The sequence below is a fragment of the Apteryx rowi genome, unplaced genomic scaffold (assembly GCF_003343035.1).
Source record: "Apteryx rowi isolate R43461 unplaced genomic scaffold, aptRow1 scaffold_446, whole genome shotgun sequence".
Lineage (NCBI taxonomy): Eukaryota > Metazoa > Chordata > Aves > Apterygiformes > Apterygidae > Apteryx > Apteryx rowi.
In genome coordinates, this window is record NW_020450701.1 from 18,324 (window position 1) to 44,597 (window position 26,274).

At 47.9% G+C, this 26,274-nt stretch overlaps 1 protein-coding gene and 5 non-coding genes across 7 annotated transcripts in view; 3 read left to right on the forward strand and 3 right to left on the reverse strand.

Moving 5' to 3' along the window:
• Positions 1–1,599: 1,599 nt before the first annotated feature.
• TRNAY-GUA lies at positions 1,600–1,693 on the reverse strand. The gene is made up of 2 exons: positions 1,657–1,693; positions 1,600–1,635 (listed from the first exon to the last, which is right to left on the reverse strand). It is a non-coding gene; the product is annotated as a tRNA-Tyr (tRNA).
• Positions 1,694–2,029: 336 nt separating this feature from the next.
• Positions 2,030–2,102, forward strand: TRNAR-ACG. The gene has a single exon. It is a non-coding gene; the product is annotated as a tRNA-Arg (tRNA).
• Positions 2,103–3,374: 1,272 nt separating this feature from the next.
• TRNAR-ACG lies at positions 3,375–3,447 on the reverse strand. Its single transcript has one exon. It is a non-coding gene; the product is annotated as a tRNA-Arg (tRNA).
• A 369-nt stretch (positions 3,448–3,816) lies between these two features.
• Positions 3,817–3,910, forward strand: TRNAY-GUA. Its single transcript has 2 exons — positions 3,817–3,853; positions 3,875–3,910. It is a non-coding gene; the product is annotated as a tRNA-Tyr (tRNA).
• A 4,233-nt stretch (positions 3,911–8,143) lies between these two features.
• On the reverse strand, positions 8,144–8,216 carry TRNAR-ACG. The gene has a single exon. It is a non-coding gene; the product is annotated as a tRNA-Arg (tRNA).
• A 14,949-nt stretch (positions 8,217–23,165) lies between these two features.
• Positions 23,166–26,274, forward strand: part of TRIM55 (tripartite motif containing 55) — a 41,892-nt gene continuing 38,783 nt past the window's right edge. For both annotated transcript variants that reach the window (XM_026077041.1, XM_026077042.1), the window contains exons 1-2: positions 23,166–23,451; positions 24,137–24,309. In XM_026077041.1, coding sequence (XP_025932826.1) covers positions 23,263–23,451; positions 24,137–24,309 — 362 coding nt within the window. In that variant the 5' untranslated portion in view covers positions 23,166–23,262. The remainder of the gene's footprint in view (positions 23,452–24,136; positions 24,310–26,274) is intronic.

The following is a 26,274-nucleotide window of genomic DNA, read 5'->3' on the forward strand; positions in this document are numbered from 1 at the left end:
CTGTCCTTTTAAGTGTTTTATATTAACTCATACCCAGGGTAACTCAAAATAGAGAACTGAAGAAAAATCTAAGAAGATTTAGAATTACCATCAATATAACCAGTTTAAGTAATTGTGTACTTTTCTCTCCATAAGAAGAGTATACAATAAACGACTATGCTTAATCTGAGACACATCAAATGACTGCATGTCATTTAATTTCGTTGCCTACCTTCCATAAGAATTAATACCCAAAGTACTGGTATGATTTCAGTCAAAATAATTATATTTTTGCCTTTTTAAGAACTGAATCATTAAAGAAAAATGACAAAGCGTGCAAAACCGAACACAGTTAAAATTATTGATTTCTTTTCTATACCACCATTTTCTACAGAAAATAAAATGTTCACTGTGCTGTTACCAAGTGGAGAGAAAGACCACAGATGACAGTAATCCCTTCCCTTCTCTCCATGAATCAGAAGAAGGTGCCGGGTTACATCATTGCATGCAGCAGCTCCTTTCACTTTGAGAGGGGATGAAGTGATACCCGGGTCACCAGGCTTACGCAGCCAAGCACAAGTCCACCATGACAGGGACAGTTTGGCTCCATTTCATAATAAAACAGCAGACAAAGAAAACGGTTAGCTGGTAGGGTCAGCCCTAAACCAGAGCAAGAAAGAGGAACAGCAGAGACTGAAAACTGCTTGTACCACCGCCCTGCATTTGCATTTCAGAGGGGGCCCAGCCCTGTTTCCAGAGATGGGGAAACAGGTGACCCCCAGGTGCCAGGAGTGTCCTGCAAGAGGGCTCCATCGTCCCCATGCAGATGTCATCTGCCCAAGGATGTGAAAAGCACTAATAGAAGACAACTGCCTTGAGTGAATTATTGCACGCTGGCCAACACGCACATGTACGAGGTGTTCTCGGAAAGACGCTTGGTAAAGACACACAGCTTCCCGCTAGTGGAGAGAGTTAACACATGCTAAATATCACCTGGCTTGATCTGAAAATTTATTCCTATTGTGGCAGTATGTAAATGTAAAGATACTTCCTTATTCTGGCAAAATACTGTCTAGACATTTGGGGGAGAGAAGAGGAGGTTCTGAAAAAACCCTCAGAATTTCGACACCTAATTAATTGAGATGAGACAAAGGGATCTCAGTAGGTATCCTCCTGCACTGACTTGCTTCATGAGGGTTGCTGGCAATTTGGAATAAGAGCAATATACCTCTTGTTTTGCTTTAAAAATTAACTGGGTTTTGGCATTCACACAGCAGGCCCTGTGTCCTCTGTTAGTGTAGCAATAGCTCCTGCTGAAAGTCAGTGAGTCAAAGCACAAGTCTGCAATTATTTTAGATGCTCAATTTGTAAAACGGGTAACCTCTTAAAATAATATATATCTGCGTCTGTTTAAACAAAACCTATTAAAAAGAAACTTTCTGGAGGGCAAAAACCTGTAATTATGCAGCAGTATATAGAGCAATGATCTATTAACCAAATGCTGTAACGAGCATTCAATAGTCAAAATCATGTAACAGTGCGTTATTCCCCAGCGCGCTGGAACTACGTCCCAGGAAAGCGTACGGGAAGAGGGGGGGGGGGAAAAAAAAAAAGCGCGTCTCCTTCGAGCCGGAATCGAACCAGCGACCTAAGGATTCCTACGGGCGGGTAGTTTCTCTACAGTCCTCCGCTCTACCAGCTGAGCTATCGAAGGGACCTGTCCATTTTTCCCCACAACAGCACAAGGATGCACCACTGTGACGGGAGGGCGCATGCGCAGGGCGCGCGGCTCTCCGGCGGGAACTAGCCTTCTCCAGGGCCCACAGCGCGGCGGCCAATGCCGCTGGCGCCCGGGACGGGGCCAGGTCTCCGGGGCGCCCCCTGCCGGCGGGGCGGGGCGGCGCCGCGGGGGAGCTGCTGCCTCCGGGCGGTGCTTGGGGGAACCTGGAGCCGCGCCCCGGTTGGCAGGAAGCGAGGGGCCGCTGGGGCGGTAGCGCAGCAAAGGCATATGCCTATATATGCAAGGAGGAGAAAACCTTATTTGCGTGCCGGGCCAGTGGCGCAATGGATAACGCGTCTGACTACGGATCAGAAGATTGTAGGTTCGACTCCTGCCTGGCTCGCATCTGTTTTTCTCCAAACGTACATATATTTTCAAACCTCACACACATACATATTTTTTAATCTGGGCTCACGATTTAATACCATTTATACACCTGGCATGTCATTGGATTATTGTGTCTTCCAAAGTAACAATGATACCATAAGATAATATATACCACCAGCTGAGTTTAAACTTTTCAGACAATTTCAATATGCATTTCTTCAAACACATTAACTGCTTCAGTAAATGAACACCATTGATGCACCAATAAATACATGGAAAAAATCTCTTAGCCACTAGCAGAGGAATGATATCATCTTTGGCCTAGTACAGTATGGTTAGTTTTATGAATAACATTTCATGAAAAATATCAATGAGGTCTCTCAAACCAGCATGCAGAATAAAGAATACAATTTTTATAGTGATTTTGCATTAGTCTTGAGAATTGCGAGAGCATCTTTGCTGCCCAAAAGTACATCATTCTGCAAAAACGTATTTTTGACATACAAGAACCACACACAGTACTGTACTTAAAGAATGACTTCAGTAAGAGAGGCCAGTAAGGGATCCTCAATAATCGGGTTTGGGAATGCTCCACAGATGAACATTCGCAGATTTCAGTAGAAGTTTATTACAAAACTTGGTTCATATTGAACAACGTCTGTTGTTACAAATAACCTACTTTGCTCATTAGCGCTGTTAATCTGTCTAGAATCACTGTCCTTCATCTTCCCTCAGTTGCTTTAGCGAATGGTGCAAGTGCAGGCCACAAAATATGGCTCTGAGGCGGCTCGGATATGCCCCGTGCACAAGGCAGGCCTCCCGGGTCATGCCAATCCCTCAGGGCCTGTGGCATCTCCGTAATTTTTCCACTCGCTACTCCTGGGGTCACACTCGTAAAATATTGCTTGGGAGTCCGCGCCACTGGAGCTTGAACATACCCATTTTCTGGCAAATATATAACTGGAAACGTGTATATTTAAAAGGAAAAAATTAGGGCTTTTTCGGAAAAGGGGAAGTCTTTAGGCTGTGTGCGCCAAAAGTTTTCTTTAAAGTTTGACCTTTCGTTGATGCCCACACTAGAAAGACTAAGGGGGGGGGAGGGGAATAGACTGGTCTGATTTTTTGTCTAGACTGAATTTAGTCTTTTGGAAGGGGTGAAGAAAATTGCATGGCAGTGATATCAAGGAAAGGTGGCAAAAACCGCTTTGCAAGCAAGCACCGATGGGGGGAGGGGGGCACAAAAGCGAAAGAAAAAGCAGCGGGGCGAAGGTGGCAGAGGAAAAAAACCCGAGCCAGGCAGGAGTCGAACCTACAATCTTCTGATCCGTAGTCAGACGCGTTATCCATTGCGCCACTGGCCCCGGCCGCACACAGAAGCTGAGCCGCCGCCGCCTGACGGAGCGGCCCGCGCAGCGGACGGCAGCTGGCGCCGGGCAGCCGCGGGGCCACACGCCCCAGCACAGCGGGGCGGGAAAGGCTGCGCGGCGAGGGGGAGGAGGCGAGAAGGCCAGGCGGAGCGGAGGAGCCCGCTCCCGCTGGACGTCGCGGCCCGCAGGCGGCCACGACCAGCACCGCACGGAGGGCGGGAGACCCACCGCACGCATGCGCGGGGGGGGGGCCGCAAGTCTCCGCGGCCCCTCCGGCCCGGGCCGTTGCGAGGGCGCATGCTCAGAAGTGCGCAGGGCGCCGGGCTGGAGCTTGAGCAGCTGCGGGGAAGCAGCGAGTAGGTCCCTTCGATAGCTCAGCTGGTAGAGCGGAGGACTGTAGAGGCGCCGCCCGCCCACTGGAATCCTTAGGTCGCTGGTTCGATTCCGGCTCGAAGGAGACGCGCTTTTTTTTTTTTCCCCCTCCTCTCTTTCTTCCTTTCCTTTATGTCTTTTCCCGTGCATGAGGATTTTCATTTTTCCTCTTCCTAAACCTCAGTTACTGACCGAGCAGTGCGAGTGGCTCGGGAAGCCGTGGCTCCATGCGATGTGCCGCGGCAGACAGGGCCTGTTGCAGGGCTTCGCAGCTCTGCGTGTGGGGAAAGCGCCCCCCACTCTTCACTCCCTGCCTTGAAATGTGCCAAGATGCCTCGCAAAGCCTGCACAGTCCACGTTGTCATAGAAACATCCAGTTCTACCAAAAGGACACCTATTCATAATCAGGCATTGACATGATGGCCCAGTGCAATTGCATTGCTATATATAGCCAAGTATCTTATTTTTATTAGAGTTAATTTATAGCATTTGAATAACACAGTACATTTGAATGGAGCTTTACAAATAAACAGGCAAGCTATCTATGACTCAGAAATACAACTTTAAAGTGCTGAATTTCTTTGCAAGTTTCCATAAAGCTTTTCCTTCCTTATGGCTGCCTGCGCTGCCCAGGGGCGTCGCAAGGCAGCTATCGCACCTGCTTTTGAACTGCAGTAGGAGAAACTTGGCCCAGGACATTAGAGAGGGGACGGAAACAGGTGGATTTTCTCCAGGAGCAACCTGGACCGTCTCTTCTCTTCTGAACGTGTGGTTTGGTATGGGGGTCCGTACGGCTTGTGAGCTGGAGAGGAGGCATCCGCAGGAATTAGTAGGAGAAGCGAAAGCGAAGGGGCTGGCGTTCGACGAGGTGCGGAGGCGGGAGTCAAGACAAGGCCAGACACACTCTCCCTTCCTCCCCGCATCCAACGGATGGGTGCTTTACTTGCAAGCCGACTTCCAGAGCCGCCGGAAACGTGCATGCGAGTGCAGACGTGCCCACACCGTTGTGCGGCGCAGCAGCTGCAGGCAGGTGCCCGCTCAAGCTGAGGCCCCTTTTAAACAGCAAAGGAAGATTATAGGAGGGCAGTGCGATTTTCAGACCAAGTCAGACTGCAGCCGCCCTGGCGGTATAGCTTTTCTTTACCACACGAAGCTGTACTCATACTCATTATAAAGAAGGTGCACAAGGATGGGGGTTGCCTTGTGGCATTAGGGAAAGCAGATGTAGGGGAGTACTTGTGTTTCTAGACAGAGGGAAACCAGAAACACAAGAACACTTGGTCCTCTGCCAGGGGAAGGGAAGGGGGAAGGGGTCCTTCCCTCCCTCAGAAACGTGGCTGCCCTCTTCTTCGCAGATGAGGTTCAGCGCCTTCCCTTGGGTTACATTTTGTTTGGTGATGAAGGTGATGAAGACATCTGGGAGCATTTGTGGGATCAGTAAAAGCAGAAAAAAAATGTAAGGAGAAAGATATTTTAGGAAAAAAAGTGAGCTTGGCTAAGCTGCCATAGTCTCATGGTTTGTGAGACATTACACTACAGGGCCAGAAACCTTATTTGGAAATGAGCAGCTTTTCTGAATAAACTATTTGGGAGGCATTATAAAGCTCTCAGTAATGCACACATGTGTGCACACACATAAGAAAGCAGCTATACGTGCAGAAGCCCTTTCTTCTCACTGTGGTGTATTCATCCCTGATAGGCAGGTTCAAAGTTAGCTCAGTGCAAAAAATGAGAAGGAAGACAGTGGGATTTTAGCATTTGGTGTTCTCCTATTTGGAGCCAAAGCACATGCAGGTCTGACTCATTTGTGGTCAGTTTTGTCAGGTCTCCTTTGCTGGTTGATCCGACTGCACAGAGGGGCCGTGGGCTCCCTTCCCAAAATGATCCTGACGCTGCCAGGTCAGCTCTGGCTCCGCAGAGGCTCCCTCTCTTTTTGCACGCAGCTTTACCCTGTGCCAGAAAACCCTTCCCGAAGAGAGCCCTGCTGTGCGCAGCCCGCCCCATGGAGGTGGGTAAAAGTGCTCGGCGGGCTCTCCCTTAGCTCGCGGCAGCAGAGACCATGTTCAGTCCTGTGTTTTAGTGGCGTTGCGGAGGGGCACGGGTGATGTTCTGGGAGATGGTGGCGCGGTGGGAAAGGGCACGGGAATGCTTTGTGCAGAAGGGATTTAACTCAGACAGCCATGGGCTGGCTTAGCATGGGGTAGATAACAGGACCGACGCTTCGGTTCTGCTTTTTTTCTGTCTTCTACTGTACTGCCATCCTCTCTCCTTTCTCCCTCGTGTCTCCTTTTTCATTACAGGTGCTGCGTGGTGTGCGAAAAAGTACACTTGACAATGACTCCTGCCTCGGAAAGAGTAAACTTGCTGCTAGCCAGCCATGTCTGCTTGTGTAGCAGGGGGAGAAAGGAATTTTTATCCTTCAGAAGAACTGAGAATGAGTCTCCTCTGTGCGAGAGTGTTTTTCTGAGACAAATTTTGCATTTAAGTGCAAGGAAGGCCCACTGTCTGTGGGAATAGTAAAAGCAAGGAAATTACCATCAGGCAATTTGAACAGACATATCAAGCCCAGCAGAAGTCAGGCCTACTTACCTCTGAGCTGTAGTCACACTCTTTATGCATTGCACCACTGGCTCCAGCTAGCTTTCTCTTAATTAGTACATTTTTGTGTGTGCATAGGTACCCATGCACGCACGTACACACACACACACACACACTGAGCCCTTTCTCCTCCTCCTTCTTCCACCAGGGTGCAGTGCACCCTGTCAGGCACCGATACCCTGCAGGACTACAGGACTGATTTTTGCTTGGTTAAGAGTTACCCTTTCATATATAGATTTCTAATGCTCCTAGTTTTCGAAGAAATTCATGCCCACGCCTTCATTCCTTTTCATTCATTCAGTGGTGCCCCCTTTTTTTCTATTCCTACAGGATAGTTCACAAAATAAAAGCTCACCCAGTGTCTCTTCTGGTCAAGGGACTATTTCTTTTCCTCTTCTATCTTGCAAGCTGACTTCGTGATCAGTTTGAGGCAAGACTTTTTTTTCTCTCCTACCCAGAAGGCATTGACATGTGTGCCCCTCTGCATAAATGCATGTTACCTTTAGTGAAAAGGAGAGAAGAAAATAAAAAAGAAGTACAAAAGAATGAAAGCTGGGGGGAGGGGCAAAAACCAGAAAATGCAGATATTGATCTCAGGACTTACTATGTGCTAAGCAGTTGTTCTAGCTCTAGAGCTATTTCCCTATTACATAAATGTAACTGTTTGGTCCAGCTTCAGTCTCATCTAGTGCATGCTCACATATTTCAATGCACTAAATGCTTTCTACTACAATGCCAGTATCTAGAATGCCTGGATAGTAGTGTAGTTTGCTAAAGGCTTTTGTACTTCACTTAGGAGAAGCCATCACGGACTTGTAAATGCGTAATTATTTCTTTATCTGGTCTCCAGCAAGAGCCAAAAAAGAGCTCTGTGAATATATGCTATTTAATCGTTTGTACCAGATTTGTCACTAAATAACAGAAGGATGCTATAGATTATAAAAGCCCATTCATAAGACATCTCACTCTGATATAGTGGGAATGAGGTGGGCAGGCAAACAGATGGGTGAGGGGGTGTTAAATAGCCTGTCAGGTACCAGAGGGGACACCTGCTCCAACAAAGAGAAAATTCTCAGCTCCAGTATTGTAAGAAAAGGTTTATTTTTAAAATCCTCTTTGGGACATGCACAAAAGTACCCATTTCCTAATCTACTGCATGTGCAATGCTTAACTGATTTGGCTTTGGATATGAGGCTTGCTGGTTTGACATCTACTAAACTTGCGTTTGCAGACTCAAGCCCAGTTTCAGTTTCTGCTCCAGCAAGTTCTCCCAGACTCTCTCCTCCTCGTTTACACCTCCGCGGGTCCTGAGTCCCACATACACACCCAGACCCGTCTGGAGCCTTTCCCAGGGGTGACCCTGCGCCTTCAGCTAATGTAGCCTGCGGTTAAGCGCTTTAGCTCCCAGCCTGGCCATGCCCACGAAGGCAGGGAAAATATCTTGTTTTGGTGCCCGAGGGGCCAGCTCCATCGCCCGGGGTGTGAGGAGGCTAGGAGGGACCCAGCAGGAGATGGGGGCCACACGCCAGCGTCTCCTCCCGGAGCGGTGACCAGCGCTGGTGCCCCAACCCCGGGCCGCAGGGGCCTGCAGCAGGGCCCCTGCCAGGGAAGCGACTTAATGGATAGTCATTTGATTAAGCACGTAGGGGGGTCAGGGGTACCCACGCCTCCAGGTTTCCAGCCTTTTTCCCCCGCTGGGAGGGGGCAAAAAGCACGGAGGCGAGCCAGGCAGGAGTCGAACCTGCAATCTTCTGATCCGTAGTCAGACGCGTTATCCATTGCGCCACTGGCCCCCGCATAGCAGCGCGGCGCGGGTGGTGTTGGGCTGCGCCACCGGGACCCCCCCGCCCCGATGCCCCCGGCAGGAGCGTGGCGTGGGCAGCGCGGCCGCCGGGCAGGCACCGAGGTGCGCGGTGCCCCCTACCCCTAACCTTCGCTGGTCTTTTGTTCTCGAGGAAAAACTGGAATTCTTCAGCAGAAGGTGGCAGCTGTGCGGCAAGAATCCCGCTTTCCCCGTGGGCTCCGGGTCCCAGCTCGCTCCCTATCTGATGTTGTTGCACCATGAGAAAGAGCTCTGCAGCCACGGGCTGGGAACAAGTCACGTCATATCACCTGCCACAACACCTGTGCCAAAAGAAAAAAAAATTGTAATGCCATGCAATTTGCAAATATTGGGAGTTGTGTCATGCTGCTTTGCTCCCAAACTCTGTGCCCACACCCCCTCGAGCAGGATCCCCTGCATGCTGCAGGTGAGCTCCTGCTGTTCAGCAGAGCCTTTCTGCTCTGGCAGCATCCAGGGAGAATTCCTCCTTTTGGGAGAAGGATGATGTGATCTGCCCGGACTTCCACAACACTGTAGCAGAAAAGCCCTGTAGACGTCGCCCCACGCTTGGTCCGACCTCCACAGAAGGACCAGAGAGAGGGAGACAGGCAGAGGCCTGCAGAGCTGAGGCAGGCAGAGGAAGGAAGGCTGCGTGGTGCTGAGCAGAGCTGATCCGTTCAGGGGATAAGGCTGGCTCTGAGGTACCAAGATAGTATCGGCACCTTGTCGTTTAGTATAACCCAGACTCCACCGTGGTATTGATACCCCCCCCCCATTGCAACATGCTGGATTAATGTGCGCATGTTAGTTCCTGTCCCAAACTCTGAGCTCAGATAAGCAGGGATAATTCTCTTTTTGACTGTCAAGATGGACTTTACCTTTGAATCCGTACAAAGCCCCATGTTGAAGAAGTATCTCCAGAAGGAGAAAGGAGATCAATGCTGCAGTAGTTGTGGTCTTGGTCACTTGGTACACTTGATGCAGGTAACAACAGCCCAGATCTTGTTCTCCATTTTCCTTGTCAGTCAGGTCCGAAGTAGGTTTTGCTTTTCCATGGCAAGACAGGGAACACCTCACAATTTAATTACATTTTGGATTCACTCTCAGAATCTTTTGGTGACACTTGCTGCCTTCGTTTCTGAGCCCTTTGCTGCCCTTACCCCAGCCAAACATGCGGGCCCATTGCTGATAGCAACCCGCGTGCCAGCAAGCTGCCAAGCTGTTTCCTCTGAGAGCTTTGATTGCTTTTGGACTTCTGGCTTGACAGTTGTGACTTCAGGCTTTCATAAACAGGTCTGTACTGAAGAGAGCCCAGCTACTGGAAACAAACTGTGTGTGTACGAGTGTTGCCTGCTATGGGCAGCTGGTTTGCAAGAGCATGATATCTAGCCCTAGCTTATTTAGGCAAACAAAGTGCAATTAGCAAGCCTTGGACATTAGGGAGCATGGGAAAAAATGAATGGCTGTTTTTCCTGTTCCTTAGGAGTAGGAGAGGATTAATGTCATCTGCTGCCAGGGGAAATGTCAGAGCTGTTGAAGACAGACATTAATCACCACAACTCCACTTGAACATGCATTGCTACCATACCTCCCCAGCAGCGGTGTTTTTGCCTGACTACTGTGTACTGCAATAGGCAGAGAGTCATGAGCATTGCATTTCTGGGCTTTGCACTGTGTCACATCAAAGTTAGATGAAGCAGGACCAATCCCTTAGAAAAAAGTTGATTTAGTTTCACCTTTCACAAGCAAATATATGTTAATTTGGTTTTGCTACTTCCCTCAAACCAGAGTGACACCTTGATCTTCTTGGTCTCTTTTTCTTTCTTTCATTATTACTTTGGATCATTCATCTGGCAGAGGGAAGACCAACGTGCTCAAGCCCTGGGGCACATTTTCCAGCACCGGCTGCATCATCACCTGAGCGGTGTCCACCTTTTCCTGCACAATCAGGCTTATAGCTGTTTCCAAACTGGTCCCGAGTCCGAGGTGAGATAGTATCACAGCATCAGCATACCTGACATCAGGAATGCATCCGACTGAAAACACCTCAAAACTATTTCCATGCACGCAAGTCCAGGTCCCAGCTGTCAGACCCCTTTCCCTTCACATTGCAAACCTCTCCTTTTCTGCCCAGCCAAGCAGCTAAAATGGACACATTATGAAGAAGGGAAAGTGGCTAAAACCACTGAGCAGAGGTCCAAAACAACTGATTCATTGTCTCAACTTCTCCCAGCCATGCCCAAACACCACCAAAGGGCTGTGGCTCTCCCCACTGGGCACCCCTGGGGCTCCCGCGCATGGTGGTGCTGCTCAGCACCTCATCTCCTCTGAAGACGTGTGGCAGCTGGCCAACGACAGCATCGATTGAGCCACTGTATGGGAGGGCCTTCAGCTCAGCCTGCTCCTCGCAGCAGGAGGTCCTCTCCTTCCAGGGGGTGTATGAGCAAATGGGGTGAGAGCTTTTGGCTTGACTTGCTCATGAGCCCTCCTGCAAGTCCATCAGTGCATCTTTGGGGCACTGTGATATTAAGTTCTGGATAACAGAAAGGACACTGAGGGCAAAGGTTGAAAAGAGGATGAGCCAGCTGAACAGCGTGTTGCTCCAAAGTGAGGAGGTCTCACTCCTCTTCCCCTCCTCACCCACTCTCTGCCACACAACCTGCCATCTTCCCGCTCTGGTGGTCCATGGATGCTGCCCTGACCTGAGTCACCTGGGTAACCCAGCAAGGAAGTGGATAATTTTCTAACGAAAGGTGAGTTGAACCAGCTGAGCTGGTGGGTGCATGTGATGGGACTGGACCATGCAGCTGGGCAGCGTGGGGAAGGTGAGAGGCACCGTCCCTCCCTTCCCAGCAGCAGGGAACAGCCCAAGTGGCTCAGTCACTCGCAGTTACCAGTGAAAACGCAGCCTGATGGAGGGTCATGCTGAGACAGCAAAGCCAAGGACAGGGAGTGGGAGCAGGACAGTGGGGCTGGGGAGTAAGGGTAAAAGTAGAGACAGTATCCAGTCAGGGAGAGGTAAACTGATACCTGCCTCCAGAGACATCTCACCACCAAGCTGTTGTTTCCATCCTCTTTTCTTTCTCCTTCCTTCTTTCCTCTGTCTTTGCAGGTGCTATAAGATGAGCAGTGAAGACTAGGCCAGATTGCTCCTGCTTTGCCTCAAGCCGTGAGAGGAGCAGTTCCTTCATAAGCAGAGACTTGCAAATAGCTCCTGTTTTGCAGAGGGGTTTTAGTTTGTTTTCCCTGGATTAAGCATGAAAAAACACAAAGTGAATGAAAGGGGGTGAGCATGCCCAAATGATTGGCAGGCACATAATAACAGGAAAAATGTAATTATACATAGAAATTTGCAGAGATTGGGGTAGCATCTTTTTCAATTTGGGCAGCTAGGACTTGCACCTACTTTTGTAGTCAGACATGTTATCTGTCACATGTCTGGGCCGGGCAGTATAGCAGGATCCCATGTATTTTCGCAGATATCCCAGGGATGTTACCCCTACTGCAATAATGAGACTAAGAATGATGATAGAAAAGGTTAATTTCTCAATTTTCCCTGTACCTCTAATAGAAGATCCAGCCCGGGCTGCTGCACGAAGCCGGCAATTCAGGAAACCGGGCCCCGGTGGAGGGCAGCAGGGCGCCTGGGCAGGCCTGAGCCGGGAATCGGGATCCAAGGCAGAAACCATCCTCATGCTCAGAGGAAACCAGAGTCAGAAATCAGGCTAGTGGCTGGGGGGACAGCAAATACAGGTAGGAAGAGCTAGAAATGGGAAGGAATGACAGGATGGGGTATGCAGCTAGGGAAGAAGGTATGTGTCTGAAATCATGCTGCAGAGCCTACTCTTTGATGTCCACTTCTGTCTTCCTTTGATAGCTCACCTGGTAGTGAGATAGACTGCAGATTTACAGTCTCTATGAACTTTAGGTTGCTGGTTTAAATTCTGGCTCAAGGGGAGCTTCTCTCTTTTTTCTTTTTCCTTGCTCAACACATGGACTTTTACCAAACCATAAATCCTGCAACAAACTCCTCCAAAGCCCTCGGGATCCAGGTCTGCTCCAATTCTTCATGCCAGCCAGCCTTCCTGATTGCTCCCTATCCCTAGAAGACATTTTTACCCTCCTGGCTATTGCCTGTCCAGCTGGCCCCTGCAGCTGAGGTAGGGCTCAGTCAGTAATGCTGTGGATATCATGGAGAACAAGCTGGCAACCTAGAGAACTTGCAAGGTGCCCCAAGCTCTATGTGGAGATTTACCACATCCTTTGGCAAGGAACGAGTAATTAGTATCCAATTACACTGAAATCATACTTAATTCAAGACAGGTTAAGACAAAATGCAAATAAAAACATTTACTCACAGCTGCCAAAATAGATAAACTCATAAAAGAGGTAGGTGGAGAAATGAGAGAAAACCAAGCCTCAGTTACTTACTTTGAAGATTAAATCAGCCAGGCCATTCTCTCATATCCAGGCATTTTGCCGTAGGCTGTCCTGACACTGTGGGTAGCAGAGAGCCTCTCTTCCTCCACACCTTTTACCTCAGGCTGTGTTGACCAAGAAGTATTTCCTCACGGGGGAACGCAGTACCTCTCATGTCTAATTTCCTCCTGAAAAACAAATTCTTCCCTTCCAGGGAGGTCCAGTGGTTTAACAGGGAAGTCCTCCTATTTCCTCCCCATCCAATAGACAAGCTGGCCCTTCCTCTTAGCAAAAATAAGAATGATTTCATTCCTTTAGCATTACCTGGCCAATTAACAATACCTTGGCTCAAATGCTAAGCAAGACAGCTATCACGGGAAAGGCATTGGCTTGAAAYCTGAATGCCCCAATTTTTTTTTTAACTTCYTTTTCTGTTGTAAAATAAACATCTCTTCTTTGCCCTGCTTGCCATTGTTATTCCTGTGGGCATAGGGCAAAGTGCATGTGCCCAGCCAGCCTTGTTTTGGAGGGGATGCCTCGTTTCAAGCTAGTGCTGGAATCAGGAGAGGGGAGCAGTGTCTGCCGAGTGGCCTCACCTATGGACCACACAGAGAGACTCTTTGGCCAGCCTGAGACACAATTTCTTCCCTAAACAGGAGGGAAATGGTGCAGACACATTTCTGCACAGCTCCTGCAGTGTGTGGGGGCATGGGGAGAGATGTGAAGACAAACAACAGTCGAGGACTAGGGAGCAGGGGTGTTGATCCCGCTGTCTGTCACACGCTAAAGGGACATGCTTCCAGTAGAGACGGTCTCCAGCCGTGTTGCCTCTGTTCCATTTTGCAGTATTGCAACTTTCACTCCCTCTCCTACCTTTTTCCATCTTAGCATTCCCGTTCAGATCCTTTTCCTGTTCTCCAGGAGGCCAGAATAGCCTTGACGTTGAACAATGATCACTGTGCAAATTAGACAAGCCCATTGGCAGGGGCCACGAGGCCAGGAACAGCACCTTGTTTGGAAACGGCTTCCTGCTCTTCAACTGGTCCCATTGAAATGCTTTATTTCTTAATTTCCAGGCTGATACAGCCTATGAGTGTCAGCGTAAAGAACATTTCACACTGAAACATGTTAATAAGTCACTAGTAGGAGGATGGGAAAGTTGTCACTTTCTTCAAGGCAAGGAACTGATAACTGTCTGGGTAACACCTGACTTGATAAAGAGTCGTTTATATTTCCCTGGAAGTGAACTAAGGCTGACTTCCATTCCTGGGAGTGAACAGCCAGTCTGAATACATTTCAGATTAAAGTCTGCCAGGAGCCCAAGAAACTGGCTATGAGACCTAACATATCAGGAGCACCCTCATAAATGCAACCTGAGATATGTCATGCAGAGACAACTGTTAAGGAAGCAGTGTACCCTCTCGGGTAATCCCCTGCAAACCAGCTGGTGACAGGTGAAATATCTTGCTGTTTTAGACGGAGGGTAAGGGTTGGAGCCTGTTTAATGTCTTTTAAGTATTCCACAAATATTATCTATTTTGGATGTCATGAGTAAATGTTTTCATTTGCATTTTCCCTTCATCTGGCCTGAACTAAGTGGGATTTCAGGGTTAGCAGCTGCTCACAGGCATTGCTCACTGCAGGCTGTGGTGACTTGTGGCCACCTAACTCGTACCTGGGCTCTTGGCATGTTCTCCAGAGTGTTCAAAGGATATCCATGTTCACCCCATTTTAGCTGCAGGAACAACGTGTTCAGTGAGTACCTAGAGATCAGGAATGACAGAGGCATCCTCTGCTGACAGAGATAACCAGGAAAATACTGTTTGCCATGGAATAAGAGATTGGCCCCCAGGCTTGACTCCTGAGGGTCTTCAAGGTGTCCGTCAGGGAGGTTGAATGAAAAGCCCTGTGATGACCAAGAGTCTTCCTCCGCACCCCAACACCCCTCTCCTTTGAGCTGGAATTGAGCCAGTGACCAAGGATTACTCTGAAACATCTGTAGTTCTTCCCCTTACAAGCTGAGCTGTCAAAGGAAGAGACAGACATCTTCCCGAGAGTAACTCTGGCCTGGTTCTCACAGCAGCCCAAGTCCAGGGAGGACAAGTGCAGGCACATTGCACTGGGGAATGAGGCCAAAAAGGCATCCTGAGTATGGTTCTCTGCACAGTGATGTTGCTGCAAAGCTATCGCCTCTCTGGGAAGCACTTCATACCAGTGATTAGGAACAGAAATAGCACCAAGGCCACACTGTGTAGGTAACTGGAAGAGATGTGATTTGTAGTCAACTCATTCATAAATCTAATCGCCCCTCTAATATTTGCATCACACAGTCTTTGTGATTATGAGAAACAGCAGAAATGCCCTACGTGCTGCTCCAGCCGGTCACCTCCCAAGATTTCCCTGAACTGAGATCCTCTGCACACCTCCAAAGGGACACAGCCACTTTGCAAACAGCTAAAGCGGAGATCAGGGAAATCCAACCCCACTGCATTAGAAAAGCAGAGACACAAGTGACGGGAGGAGGCAAAACTAGCAGGAAGCAGCTCCATCAAAGGACTGAATTTGCACTGCCACTTCCTTCTCGGAGACCACATGCCCTTGGTCACAGCACTGCTGCCACTCTGCATCAAACAGGCCACCTCACCTTGCCCACCACCACAGACCCTTCCTCGATGCTCTGAGAGCTGGGGAAGTCACACGGGAACACATCAGGGCTGGGGAACAGCAGGACTGTTGTTCTTGCACACAGTGAATGCACAGTTAGTCAAAACCACACTCTTTTTCTTTCTTGTCAGCTGCTTCAGAAATCAACTCTAGAGTCCCAGAATCCTTTTTGGTTTTGAAACTAAAAATTAAAAAAAGCAGTGCTTCACTAGCAGTGCAACTCTAAATGTTGCGATAACAAAACCACATAGATTGATTCCCTCACTATGGCTTTGATACGGGTCCTGCGCTCTGTTTCGCCATCACAGCCCAGCCCTCCTCTGCGCCCCATACGTTTGTGTCCCCCTTATCAGAGGGGTAACTGTGGCAGGGAATATGGAGGCGGTGCAGCGTTTTCCTACCTTTACTGCAGTGGTAGCACGAGAGAGGTCAGGCTTCTCACAGCAGCGTTCCTTCCATCCTACAATGTGCCATAGCTGAGCTAGTGACAGCTGGGCTCACCAGGAGCCACCGTCAGGGATGGGGACAGGTTGTGCTTGGCTGGATAAGGTGGGGGGGACACAATTTTGGGGAGGAAGAAAGCCCCAAACTCTGTCTTCTCCCCAGATCACTGGTGACATTATTGTAATAGTTTCTTGCCATGAACTATTCATTCATATTGCCCATCCCTGACTGTATGGGTATAGGACTTTACAGTGAGACAGCTGTATCCTCAAGCAGCCCAACCTTAGCTTTCCATGCAAAACATGAATTTTACTGCAAAGCTGCCTCTTCAGCAGCAAGGTCAAAGCCTTTGAAGAGGCACCAGCAATCTAATTTGTTCTGTGGCCAGAAGACTTACTGTCTGCCCTTTCTTTTCTTTGCATTCCCTCAACTCAGCCAGAACCAAAAAAGCTGACTCCCTGGGAACAACTGCGGCGTGGTAGAAGGGGACGATGTTCTGCGTGCAGACACAGGCCTGCATGTTTGAGATGATTCCTGAAGTGATAATTCAAAAGGACATTAATCTAATATACTGCCACTTGATACAATGGGTACAATGTCACAGTGGACAGCATCCCTGATCATAACTTTAAAGGGTGTTTGATTCCTGCCTGGCTTGAAGGCATCTCTTCCCATTGTTGTTGTCCCTGCAAACATCTCTACCCACCATCTCATGCATTACAAGGCTCACACGGGGGAGTGGGAGAAGAGCCTGGCCGGTGTCTGTCTGAAAGAGGAACTTGCTCTTCTAACCCAACTTTTAAAAGAAAAAAGGCATTGGCACTCAGAAATGAATAGTCATGCTGATTTTGCTATACACTGAAAGAGTATTTGCAGAGCACAGGAAGACATGAAAGGAAAAAGAAAGAAGTTTGAAATATAGCAGAAAAAAAGCTAAAGGATGGAGGTATCACCCCTATCACCACTTAGCACTACATGCTGAGCGGGTGCTTTACCAGGTCCACTAATATGTTGCTGTGTGAAAGCCTTCCTGCCACCACACCTTATATTTTTGTTTAACTGGAGCAGCACAATGGTCAATCCTGGATCTTCCAGCACTAAATCTCTACTCTGTCCTGGAGGAATGACCCTCAAGACAAGAAGGGGTGACAATATAAACCTGACCAGTCTAGGAGCCTGGGACAGAGTCTCAGCAGGTCTCTGACATGGTGCAAAGCCGTTTGCTGAGTATGACCTTAAAGCACAGGCTTTCCTCTGAACCGCAGACATAAGCATTGTCCTGGAGAAAAATACCCGCACTCCCCCACTCTGCCAGCTAAGCTTGGAAGGAACATACGGAAATAGCATCAAGAGTGGCTGATGTTGAGCTGACCAAGGCTGTGGAGAAACGTGACACTGGGGCAGGGCTGTATCTCTGTGAAGTGATGAGCTGACACCAGCTGGGAAGCCTGAACTGGATTTGTGCTGCAAAACGCAAATCATCTCTATGGAACATCACTCTTGTTTCATAACAACAAAGCTGAGGGTTTGGAGCAGGGAGGGTTTGAAGTGAAGCGCTACAGCTCTTTAAGGGCAGAGCAGAAATGTGACCTGTTTTCTCATCAAAATTCCCACTGTTAAAACTCTCTGCAATCTACTTTTCCTAATCTCCAGCATGCTTGAAAAGCCTCCCTACCACTTCCACGTCTGTGCTGCCTGTGTCCAGCCCCACTGTCACAACATCAGCTCATCCTCTATTAACCCAGCACCAAATACCCATTCCATAAAATATTCCAAAAATTCCATGAAATGCAAGAATAGCTCAGGGAGGAGCCAGTCATTCCTTCTTCTTAGGTAACAGGGGAGATAGTCAGTGATGGTTTACAAACTGACTCCCAGTGCTGTTTTAATAAGCAAAATAGAGGGAAAATGGTCAAGGCTGGGTTTGCAAAGCAAGGGACAGTGCTAAAATAGTAGAGTACTTGCTCACTTATTTACTTTCCAAGAGGAAGCAGGATTCCTACTTGTGTTCTCCCATTTTTCTAGCTGGTTTTGTTTTATTTATATCTTTTCATCCTTTTCCTTCATGTCTCCTCACTGCAGGGCCCCTGTGTGTATGGAAAAGCAAGCCTGTTATTTGTGAAGCTTGTCCTTAGCCATGAAGAGGACCTATTCTTGGGTTGTCAGTGAAGGTAGGGGGGCAGTTTCTTCCCCACGCTGTGGTTTAGATATACTTTTATGCTTTGCATGTGAGATTTAGATCTCTTTCTAGCAGTGAGTTGGTGAGGGATGAATATACACAAAAGGGGATGTGGGTTTGGGAATCCTGAAGGCAAAACCTTTGGGCCTGTACAGTTGCGTATGACTCATGGAGAAACCAAACCAGGAATGGCATGTAAGTGAGTCCACAGCACTCTTCATCTCATCTCTGGCCAAGCTGTTGTACGAATGGGTGCATTTCTGAAATAACTGCTCAGGTAACTACCATAAGCATACACATGACAGGCAAACATCAAGACATTCACATTCATGAGATATAACCTTTCTTGTTTGTCTCTTCTACGGTGCAGTCATCCCTGGTAGGCTGCCTTTTCAAGCTCACAGATTTTGAGAATACGGATGATTATAGTGAAGATGATAAATGCCTGGTCTTAATTACCATTCAGGTTTCCTCTCCATCCCTGAGAGATGGCCTGGCCACCATTTCTAATCCTGATCTCAAGCACAGTGAGAAAACCAAGACTTTCTGTTGGGAGGCAGGCGGCTCCTGTGTCCCCTAAAGCCAGGTGCCGTTCAGGTTCAAGCTGGACCATGGCTCCTCTGCTCCAGAAAGCCACATGACCATCCTTCTCTCAGGCAGGCAGCCAGGACCTGCAGCACGATGGCTTGGTGTCCCACTGGGAGCAAAGCCCCGGTGTGCGGAGGTGACTCCCCATCGGAGCTCATCCACCGGTGGGCGGGAAGCCCTCGGGCTCTCCCTAGCTCAGAGTCTTTTAATCCAAATCTTTGAGAATTGTCTGCTATCATTTATATTGGTACTGCTTATGAATTTGGGATAAATGCAGTATACTATTTCATCTGCCCGTTTATCCCATGCTTCTGGCTGTTTGTTGCAAACCATGGGAGCTCCTCGAGCCAGGTCAGTGTCCATCCCCTACTCAAAAGAAAAGGGCAGAAAGTTGCCCTCTGGCTGGTCTCTGTAGCTTGTCCCCCAAATCCCATGCTCCAGCATATTTCATGTGCTTCCAGTGATTCACCTTTAGAAGTGCTTCAGGCTTGTCTCTGCTGCTTAGATTTTATATATGCAAAAGCAAATTTCAGACAGTGTCATTACCTCCTGTCCTGGTCCCTGTTTGCCTGGAGAACTGAAATGGTCTCTTTCACATTGTTTAGAGGGTCTGCAAACACTGACCACATACTGCCTAGCACTGTGTATAGGGTATGCAAAGACAAATATGTAGGTTGAGTGTAAAAATGTCAGTCTCAAAAGGCAACAGGTTTTGAAAACATTTGTCTTTGTTGCAAAGGCTCCCTTCTGCTGTGTAAATTGACATACGTATGTCAAAGGGTAATTTCAGTACTTATCGAGGGATGTTCAATGATCACAGTAAAATCATAAAATGCAAGATGCTGTTTGCAGTTTGCACCTGTATAAGCAGGAGGGCTTCAGCTTACAGTTGGCTGATTTGCTTAATAAGTCACTGCAAAAGTAGGTGCAATCTGGGTTTCTGCAACATGCCTGCCATAGGTGAGCTCCGTGTGGAAGGCTAAAAGCCTGTTTTTCGGGCTAAAAGGCAGCGAGGCGGAGGGGTAAGGCCAGACTCAGGCTCTGCCTCTGCCGCTGCAGAGGGGGCAGCCAGGTTGGCTGCGGTCTCCGTGCGGGAAATGCTGGCAGCAGAAAGGCACGTGCAGCGCTTACGCAGGGGCAGGCAGAGGAGGTGCTCGCGCTGCCCAGTTTATGCGCTGGTAAAACCTGAGAGCTGTGTCTCTGCTGCACTTTGGGGCAAGATAAGTCATGCAGCAGGTGTCCCCTGGCAAAAATACACTATTTTCCTTTTGTTTTGCAGTAATGGAAGATTTTTTTATGGCTGACACATGAGAGCTTTATAATGTTAGTTCACGATAAGAGGTTGCAGAGGGGAATTCTCTGAATGCAACACCCAGGGATGTCATAACAGCACTGAAACCTGCCCCTAGACATCGCTCAACCTCTCCTTCCTCCTTCAAATCCCTCTCCTAAATCCAGCGCCTTGCAGACAGCCTTTGAGGCTCTCCGAGCCTTCATTCCACAGCCCTCAAATTGCTCTCCATTGTAAAAATAGAGGAGCTAAAATCACTGTCTATAAAAACAAGCATATCTAAAGGAATTAGTCTTCTGGTTGGCTCAGCAAAAACAGATAACATGCCTGGGCAAGCTATACTAGCAAAAAAAATACAGTAAAAAATTCCTGTAACCTCAGTGATAGCTGACATCCAGAGTTTCTGCCTGGGGAGCAGAGGCAGAGCTGGTCCTCTCGCTGGCAGGTCAGTCAGCCGAGAGATGGCTTCGCTGGGCTCTTTTGAGGTGGAAGGTTAGACTGCTGGTGGCCTTCCCTCACCAGTCTGAAAGGTGAGGAAGGGAAGGGGGTTTCCCTGGGTAATGGAGAGACAACGGGAGGGAGGGCAGCCAGGGAGAGACAGGAAGGTGCCAGGCTCTCTTGATGCGAGCCCTTCAAGCCCCCCAAATTGTCCTATTCTGGGCAGTTTTACTGCACTAGTATAAAGCCTAAGTTTCCTAGTGCTTCTCATCCAGCCTTCCCCCACGTGGCTGAGCCCCTGCATTTCTTTACCTAGCAATCAGTGCTATGGTTTGTCACACTTTGACGGAAAAAACTTGTACTAATTTTTCACTTGTCTAAACTACATACCCCTGCCAGAAAAATATTTTAGTTCAGGCCTTGGCTGCAGAAGGTGAGTTTAGCTTTGTTTCGCCAACTCCTTCTCGTGATTCTGCCGTTTGTTTTCTGTTCCATATTACTGTGCTTCAGCACATGTAAAAGGAGAAAAATAGCAGCAGACTCTCTGAAATGTGCTTCAGACTCGACTAAACTTATCTGACTGAAAATGTGCATAAAGCCATCATCTTTTCCCCCTCACTTTTTCACCATCAGACGCCCTTTGCCCTGGGCATCAGTAGTGGCCTGTTACTAGAAGACCCTTGCAGGTTACCACGAGTAAGTACATTTGCACCAGAACTGCAGCCCGGGTGCGCATTACACCTTCAGAGGGGCCTTAGTTCGTTGCCTGACTACCTGCACAGCAAACGCTATCCCGCTGGCTTTTTTCTCTGACTTGAATGCCCTGTTTTATACACCATTGCGTGCAAATGTTTTTACACACTGACATTTTTAACCTTCAGCTTTTTTGTCAGAATTTCACCAGCTGTCTCTGCTGTAGCATGGAAGCGCCAGTCCCGTTGTATGAGGACAGCTTTCCTTATCTGAGTCATATTAAGGCAGGTTTTGACATGGACGTGCCAGCTGATTCAGAGTTAAGAGGGCTGGAATGAGGCATTCAAATTCCTCTAGGCACTAAAGTCACCTCTGACCTGGCCACAAAGGGGAGGGAAAGAAGAGAAATATCTTCTCGCTGCTGCCAAGAAAGTTTCCCACCCTCCCCTGCCAAAAGCCCCAGCTGTCCACTGCTCAGCTGCCAAAGCCACCTTTCCCATGCAGCTTCGGAGGCCTTGTATACATCAGGGAGCTGAACCAAAGGTGTGATTGCAAACCAGTTTAACTAAAATATTACGCACTTTCTTAGGAAAGCAGGACTTCAGAAAAAAATGTATATGTCTTTATATGGCTTCCGATAAATGTGTAGGTTTATATGGGTGAAATTCTGTCTCAGTGGGCTGCGAAAGGGGACAGGATTTCACCCTCACCCAAACACTTAAAAAAGTATGCAAGGCATTGAAAATCAAAAGTTGTCAAGAACACACTGAATTTAATGTGAATCCTTGTCATTGCATGCAGAGAGTATTATTCGTTTTCATGTGGAAATCAATGAAAACCCTCACTTTTAAATTTCCCTGAACTCCAAAGTTTCCAGCCTGGTGTTGCATACAAGCGAAGGGCCCTGCTTTGGAAATGGGGTTTCTCCTTCCCCAGCATGCATAGGTGAGTCACTCAGCCACTGTATAGCATGTCTGATATGCAAGCACTTTACAGTCATTAATTAACAAAAATGTGAACGCTTTCTACAAGACACTTAACAGAGAAAGTATTACAGCTATTGATTAAAACAGAAGATAATATACTGACTACACAGTACAGTATACTAGCAAAGTGATTTTATACAGTACATGTGGGGACTTTGGCTTAAATCTGAGGAGGAGATATTTATTGCTTGTACAGTTGTGTGATAAATTATTGGCAAGTAGAAGCACAGATGGCTTTCCCTTAAGATCAGGCATCACATGCCACAAATTATCTGGGAAATTGTCATTTTAAAAATAACTCTAGAACAAGTGCCAAGCTGAGAGGCATATCAGTGTCTAATAAACAGATATAAACACAGCAGTGCCCAAAACTAAAATGTATTTGGATTAAACTATGGCTAGAAAGAGCATATACAATTAGTACCTATTCTCTAGCAGTACAAATTAAAGCTTTTCGAACTGTATTTCTTCTGTCTCCCTCTTATCAGGAAATTCATATTATGTTTTTTTGGTGCATATTTAAGCTGCTGTGGAGTTAATGGACTGAATAGTCATGCTAGAATCTTACATTACAGTTCCTAAAAAAAAAAAATCACACCGGAAGAAAGTTAAGTGCAGTTACCGGCAGGCAATTTTTTAACTGGTTTTCAAGGTGGCGACATGTGTAAGCCCTGAATTATGCGAGCCCGTGAGCAGCCACTGCTTCTGTTGTCTTCTCCAGGAATTGCATGTGCTTCACACCTGAGCAGCTCCAGGTCTTGGCGCATGCTAAAACATACTGCCAAAATTACTGGTGTCTGGCAAAAGTGGCTGTTTGCACAAAACAGCGTATTTATTTGGCTGTAATGAACAGCTGGGCAGATGGGGGCAGCAAGTACCCGGTGGCATTTTCCTGCTCTTCCCCGGCAAGCACCGCTGCGTTGGTCGTGGCCGCGCGGCTTCCTCCGCTGGGCGAAGATAAGGGGGAAGCCGATGGCGCTCGCTTATCGCCCGTGCTCCTCCGAGAGGGGTAGAGGCTGTCGCTGAGCAGAGCCAGGGCCGGCTGCCCGGCGTGCGGCAGGAATGCAGCTCCCACAGCCCTGCCGTCCGTCACCTGTCCGAGTCCGTCCTTGCCTCGCTCGCTTATATGGGCATGGCAGAGCGGCACCGGGTGACGTCGGGGTGCTAAAAACAGCCCCGGCTCTCTGCAGCCCCTCGCTTGAGCTATGTCCCCCAGCGAGAGCAGCGCGGCGAGCGGCTGAGCACACCGGAGCTTGGATTTATTTCAAGGAAAATTAACCCGGAAACTGATCAGCAGCGCTGTGATCCTGAGCGTATGCCCCTGGAAAAGCTAGGCATGAGCACCTCTCTGAACTACAAGTCCTTTTCCAAAGAGCAGCAAACCATGGATAACTTGGAGAAACAACTGATTTGCCCTATCTGCTTAGAGATGTTTACGAAGCCTGTGGTCATCCTGCCCTGTCAGCACAACCTGTGCAGAAAATGTGCCAGTGACATTTTCCAGGTAGGTTAATTCCACCAAAAGCTACTTCTGTAGGTACAAGCAGCACTCGTTTAAACGAATGGAAAAGCACAATTTCACTTGTTTGATTTGATTGCTGTTAATAGCCAGTAAGGCTGGGGCCAGTGGTTTAAAGCATAAGCAGAAGTTGCACTTAGGAAATGTCCTCAAGGTCTGGCTTCCTCAGGGTTTGGGCAGTGCTTGCACCAATATAAATTGCTACCTGTTAGCTGCGGAGAAATGGCTGTACCCACGAATGGGGGAACCAGCCCTTCATCCTGTATTCACTAGATATTTTTCTGGTCTTTGCTTATTGGAACTACCCTCTCACTGCACGTATTTACAAAGGGTTTGCTACAGACTTGTTTTTGTTCAGGAGCTTTTGAAAGAGCTGCATGTCCCCAGCATGGCTTGTTGCGGTGCCATGAGCCTCGTGTGTGACAGCTTCAGCTCCTTCTTCCATTGCACTTTGTAATCTGTGAATGGGCTTTGGATGGCTTGACCTTGGAGGTGGGGGGAAGAAGAGGGGGGAGAGAGACTTGCACTGATTGCAGCAGGCATTGGTCTGACKTGAGCCGGGCGCTGTGGAGGCCCTGTGCTCTGAGAGTGAAGGCACAGTCAAAGCACAGCATTTTGGTAGTTTTGCATGGCCTTACTCACCTCTTCTTGTCCCACTTGGCAAGAACAGGCCTCAAACCCATACCTGCCAACCAGGGGTGGCACCACGGTGGCTTCGGGAGGTCGCTTCCGCTGTCCTTCCTGCAGACATGAGGTGGTCCTCGACCGGCATGGTGTGTACGGGCTGCAGAGGAACCTCCTGGTGGAAAACATCATCGACATATACAAGCAGGAGTCCACAAGGTAACAAGGAAATTTGTAACCTTGAAAGAAGCTGTGCCGCAGAAACAGACATAGCTTAGGACACTGTGGTGTCCTTCTGGTCTTTCCATTTGTCAGATGTGAGGTTTATTTAGTCATTTTATCTCTTGGCAGTATGGCAATGGATTCTGCTGCTATGCATGCCTGTCTGTTTGCTGTGCAATGAAGTCAGCTTTCACTTATTGAACACAGAAAGCAGTACCCAAATAGATGTTGAATTTTCCTGCTTCCGCTTATAGATGAGGATTGTGCCATCCTTACCCACATGAGCAGTACTTACACGTGCAAGCAAAGCCCTTGAAGTCAGCATAGTTATTCACATAAATAAGGAAAAAATAGCTAGGTTCACATCGTTCATTTTATGAACTGTTCGAATGAACGTATCTGTATTTAATCTGTGTGTTCGCATGCTACAGAAGGGAAAAAGGTTTCAAATCTTGTCAGAAAATCACGAGGAACAGACAGAGCAAACAAGAAGACAGCTGAATTAGACACAGAAGATATCCTGCATCATAATATCAAATCACAATTCAGTAAAAAATCTCCACTCCTGTCAGCTTGGGATGTGACTTCATGAAGTTAAGTCTTATTTAGAACTCTGTATAAGAGAAGGAATAGCCAGAAATAATCATGTATCAGTGCTGCATGGTGATATGCAAGAATCACAGAGCAGAGAAATGGGTTAATCCTATAAAGTAAAACTGCTCCTGAACATCAATTGCTAGAAATTGATTTGTAACCCATCCAGCAGTGGAACAATGTTATGTCCTTGTCTCTCTTGCTGGGATGGGTTGGGCGCACGCTACCACCATGGGGAGCATGCTAGGGAGGAAGCTAAACCTGGTCCCAGGCCACCAAGCAAGCAGCTCCCTAACCAAGGGCAAGAGCCTCCCCTCACCAGCGTGGTGTTGTAGTGCAAGGTGTTTTGTACACCTTGCCCTGCCTGAAGGAAGAGGTAATCCCGGCCATGTTCCCTGCCAGTCTCCCCACTCCCCCAGTAAGGAGCTGGCTATTGCAGGGTACTGGTGGCAACAGGTTCACAGGAGAGATGGGCACAACCGGCTGAGCCTGGCATCCTACACAAGGACTTTGGACAGCTTTGGACACTCCTACCCCCTTCCCACAGGAGGTCACCCGCACAGAGGGTGTTTTGGAGTCCAGCTGTGCCTTTGGCTATTCTTGGCTGTTTAAATCCCGCTGGGGACTGTTGTAGCTGGACACAGCTTGGAGATCCAAACCACCAGAGAGCACGAAGCTGGCTTAAAATTGTCCTTTCTGTTGCCCTTAGCACTCTGTGCCAAGGGAAGGTCAGTTACTCCTGTTTCACCAATACCCAAATATTATTTTAGTCAGAAAAATATCTGAGGAAATGAATCAGCAAAGCTACAGTGCTGGATTTTGCTCTTGACCAAACAAGCTGGACATGTGTGTCTTCATGTCTTTCTTGTATTTTTTTTTCAACTGAGAGTTGTGTTTAACTTAAAAAAATGGAAATATGGCTCCTTTTTTCCATTTAGTTTATGGACAATTGGCACAAAATTCTGTTACATGGAAATGTAAGAGATCTAGTAGATTTCTTTTTAAAACTCCACTAAAATAAAATGCAACATGATGAATAAAAGGAAGGGATAGAAAAAAATATATATGAATATATCTTTCTTAGATATTTGTCCAAAAGGTTTGTTTAATCTATTACAGTGCTTTTTTTGCATTAATTGTCAGGGTTACGTAGCAGCAGCAATGATAACAGCATTATCTGAACTATTCGCCACTTTGTAGGCCTCAGCTGCTTATCGCCATCTGCCCAGCATTCCTCAGGCACCCATGAGTGTGTGAGCAAGATCTGCCATTGCTTTATCCTGCGTTGCTCCACTGAAACCAGAAAGTCAAGAGAAATCAAGTCTTCTCTGCTTCTTCCTTCTGTATCATTTTCTTTCAAAGTGAGGG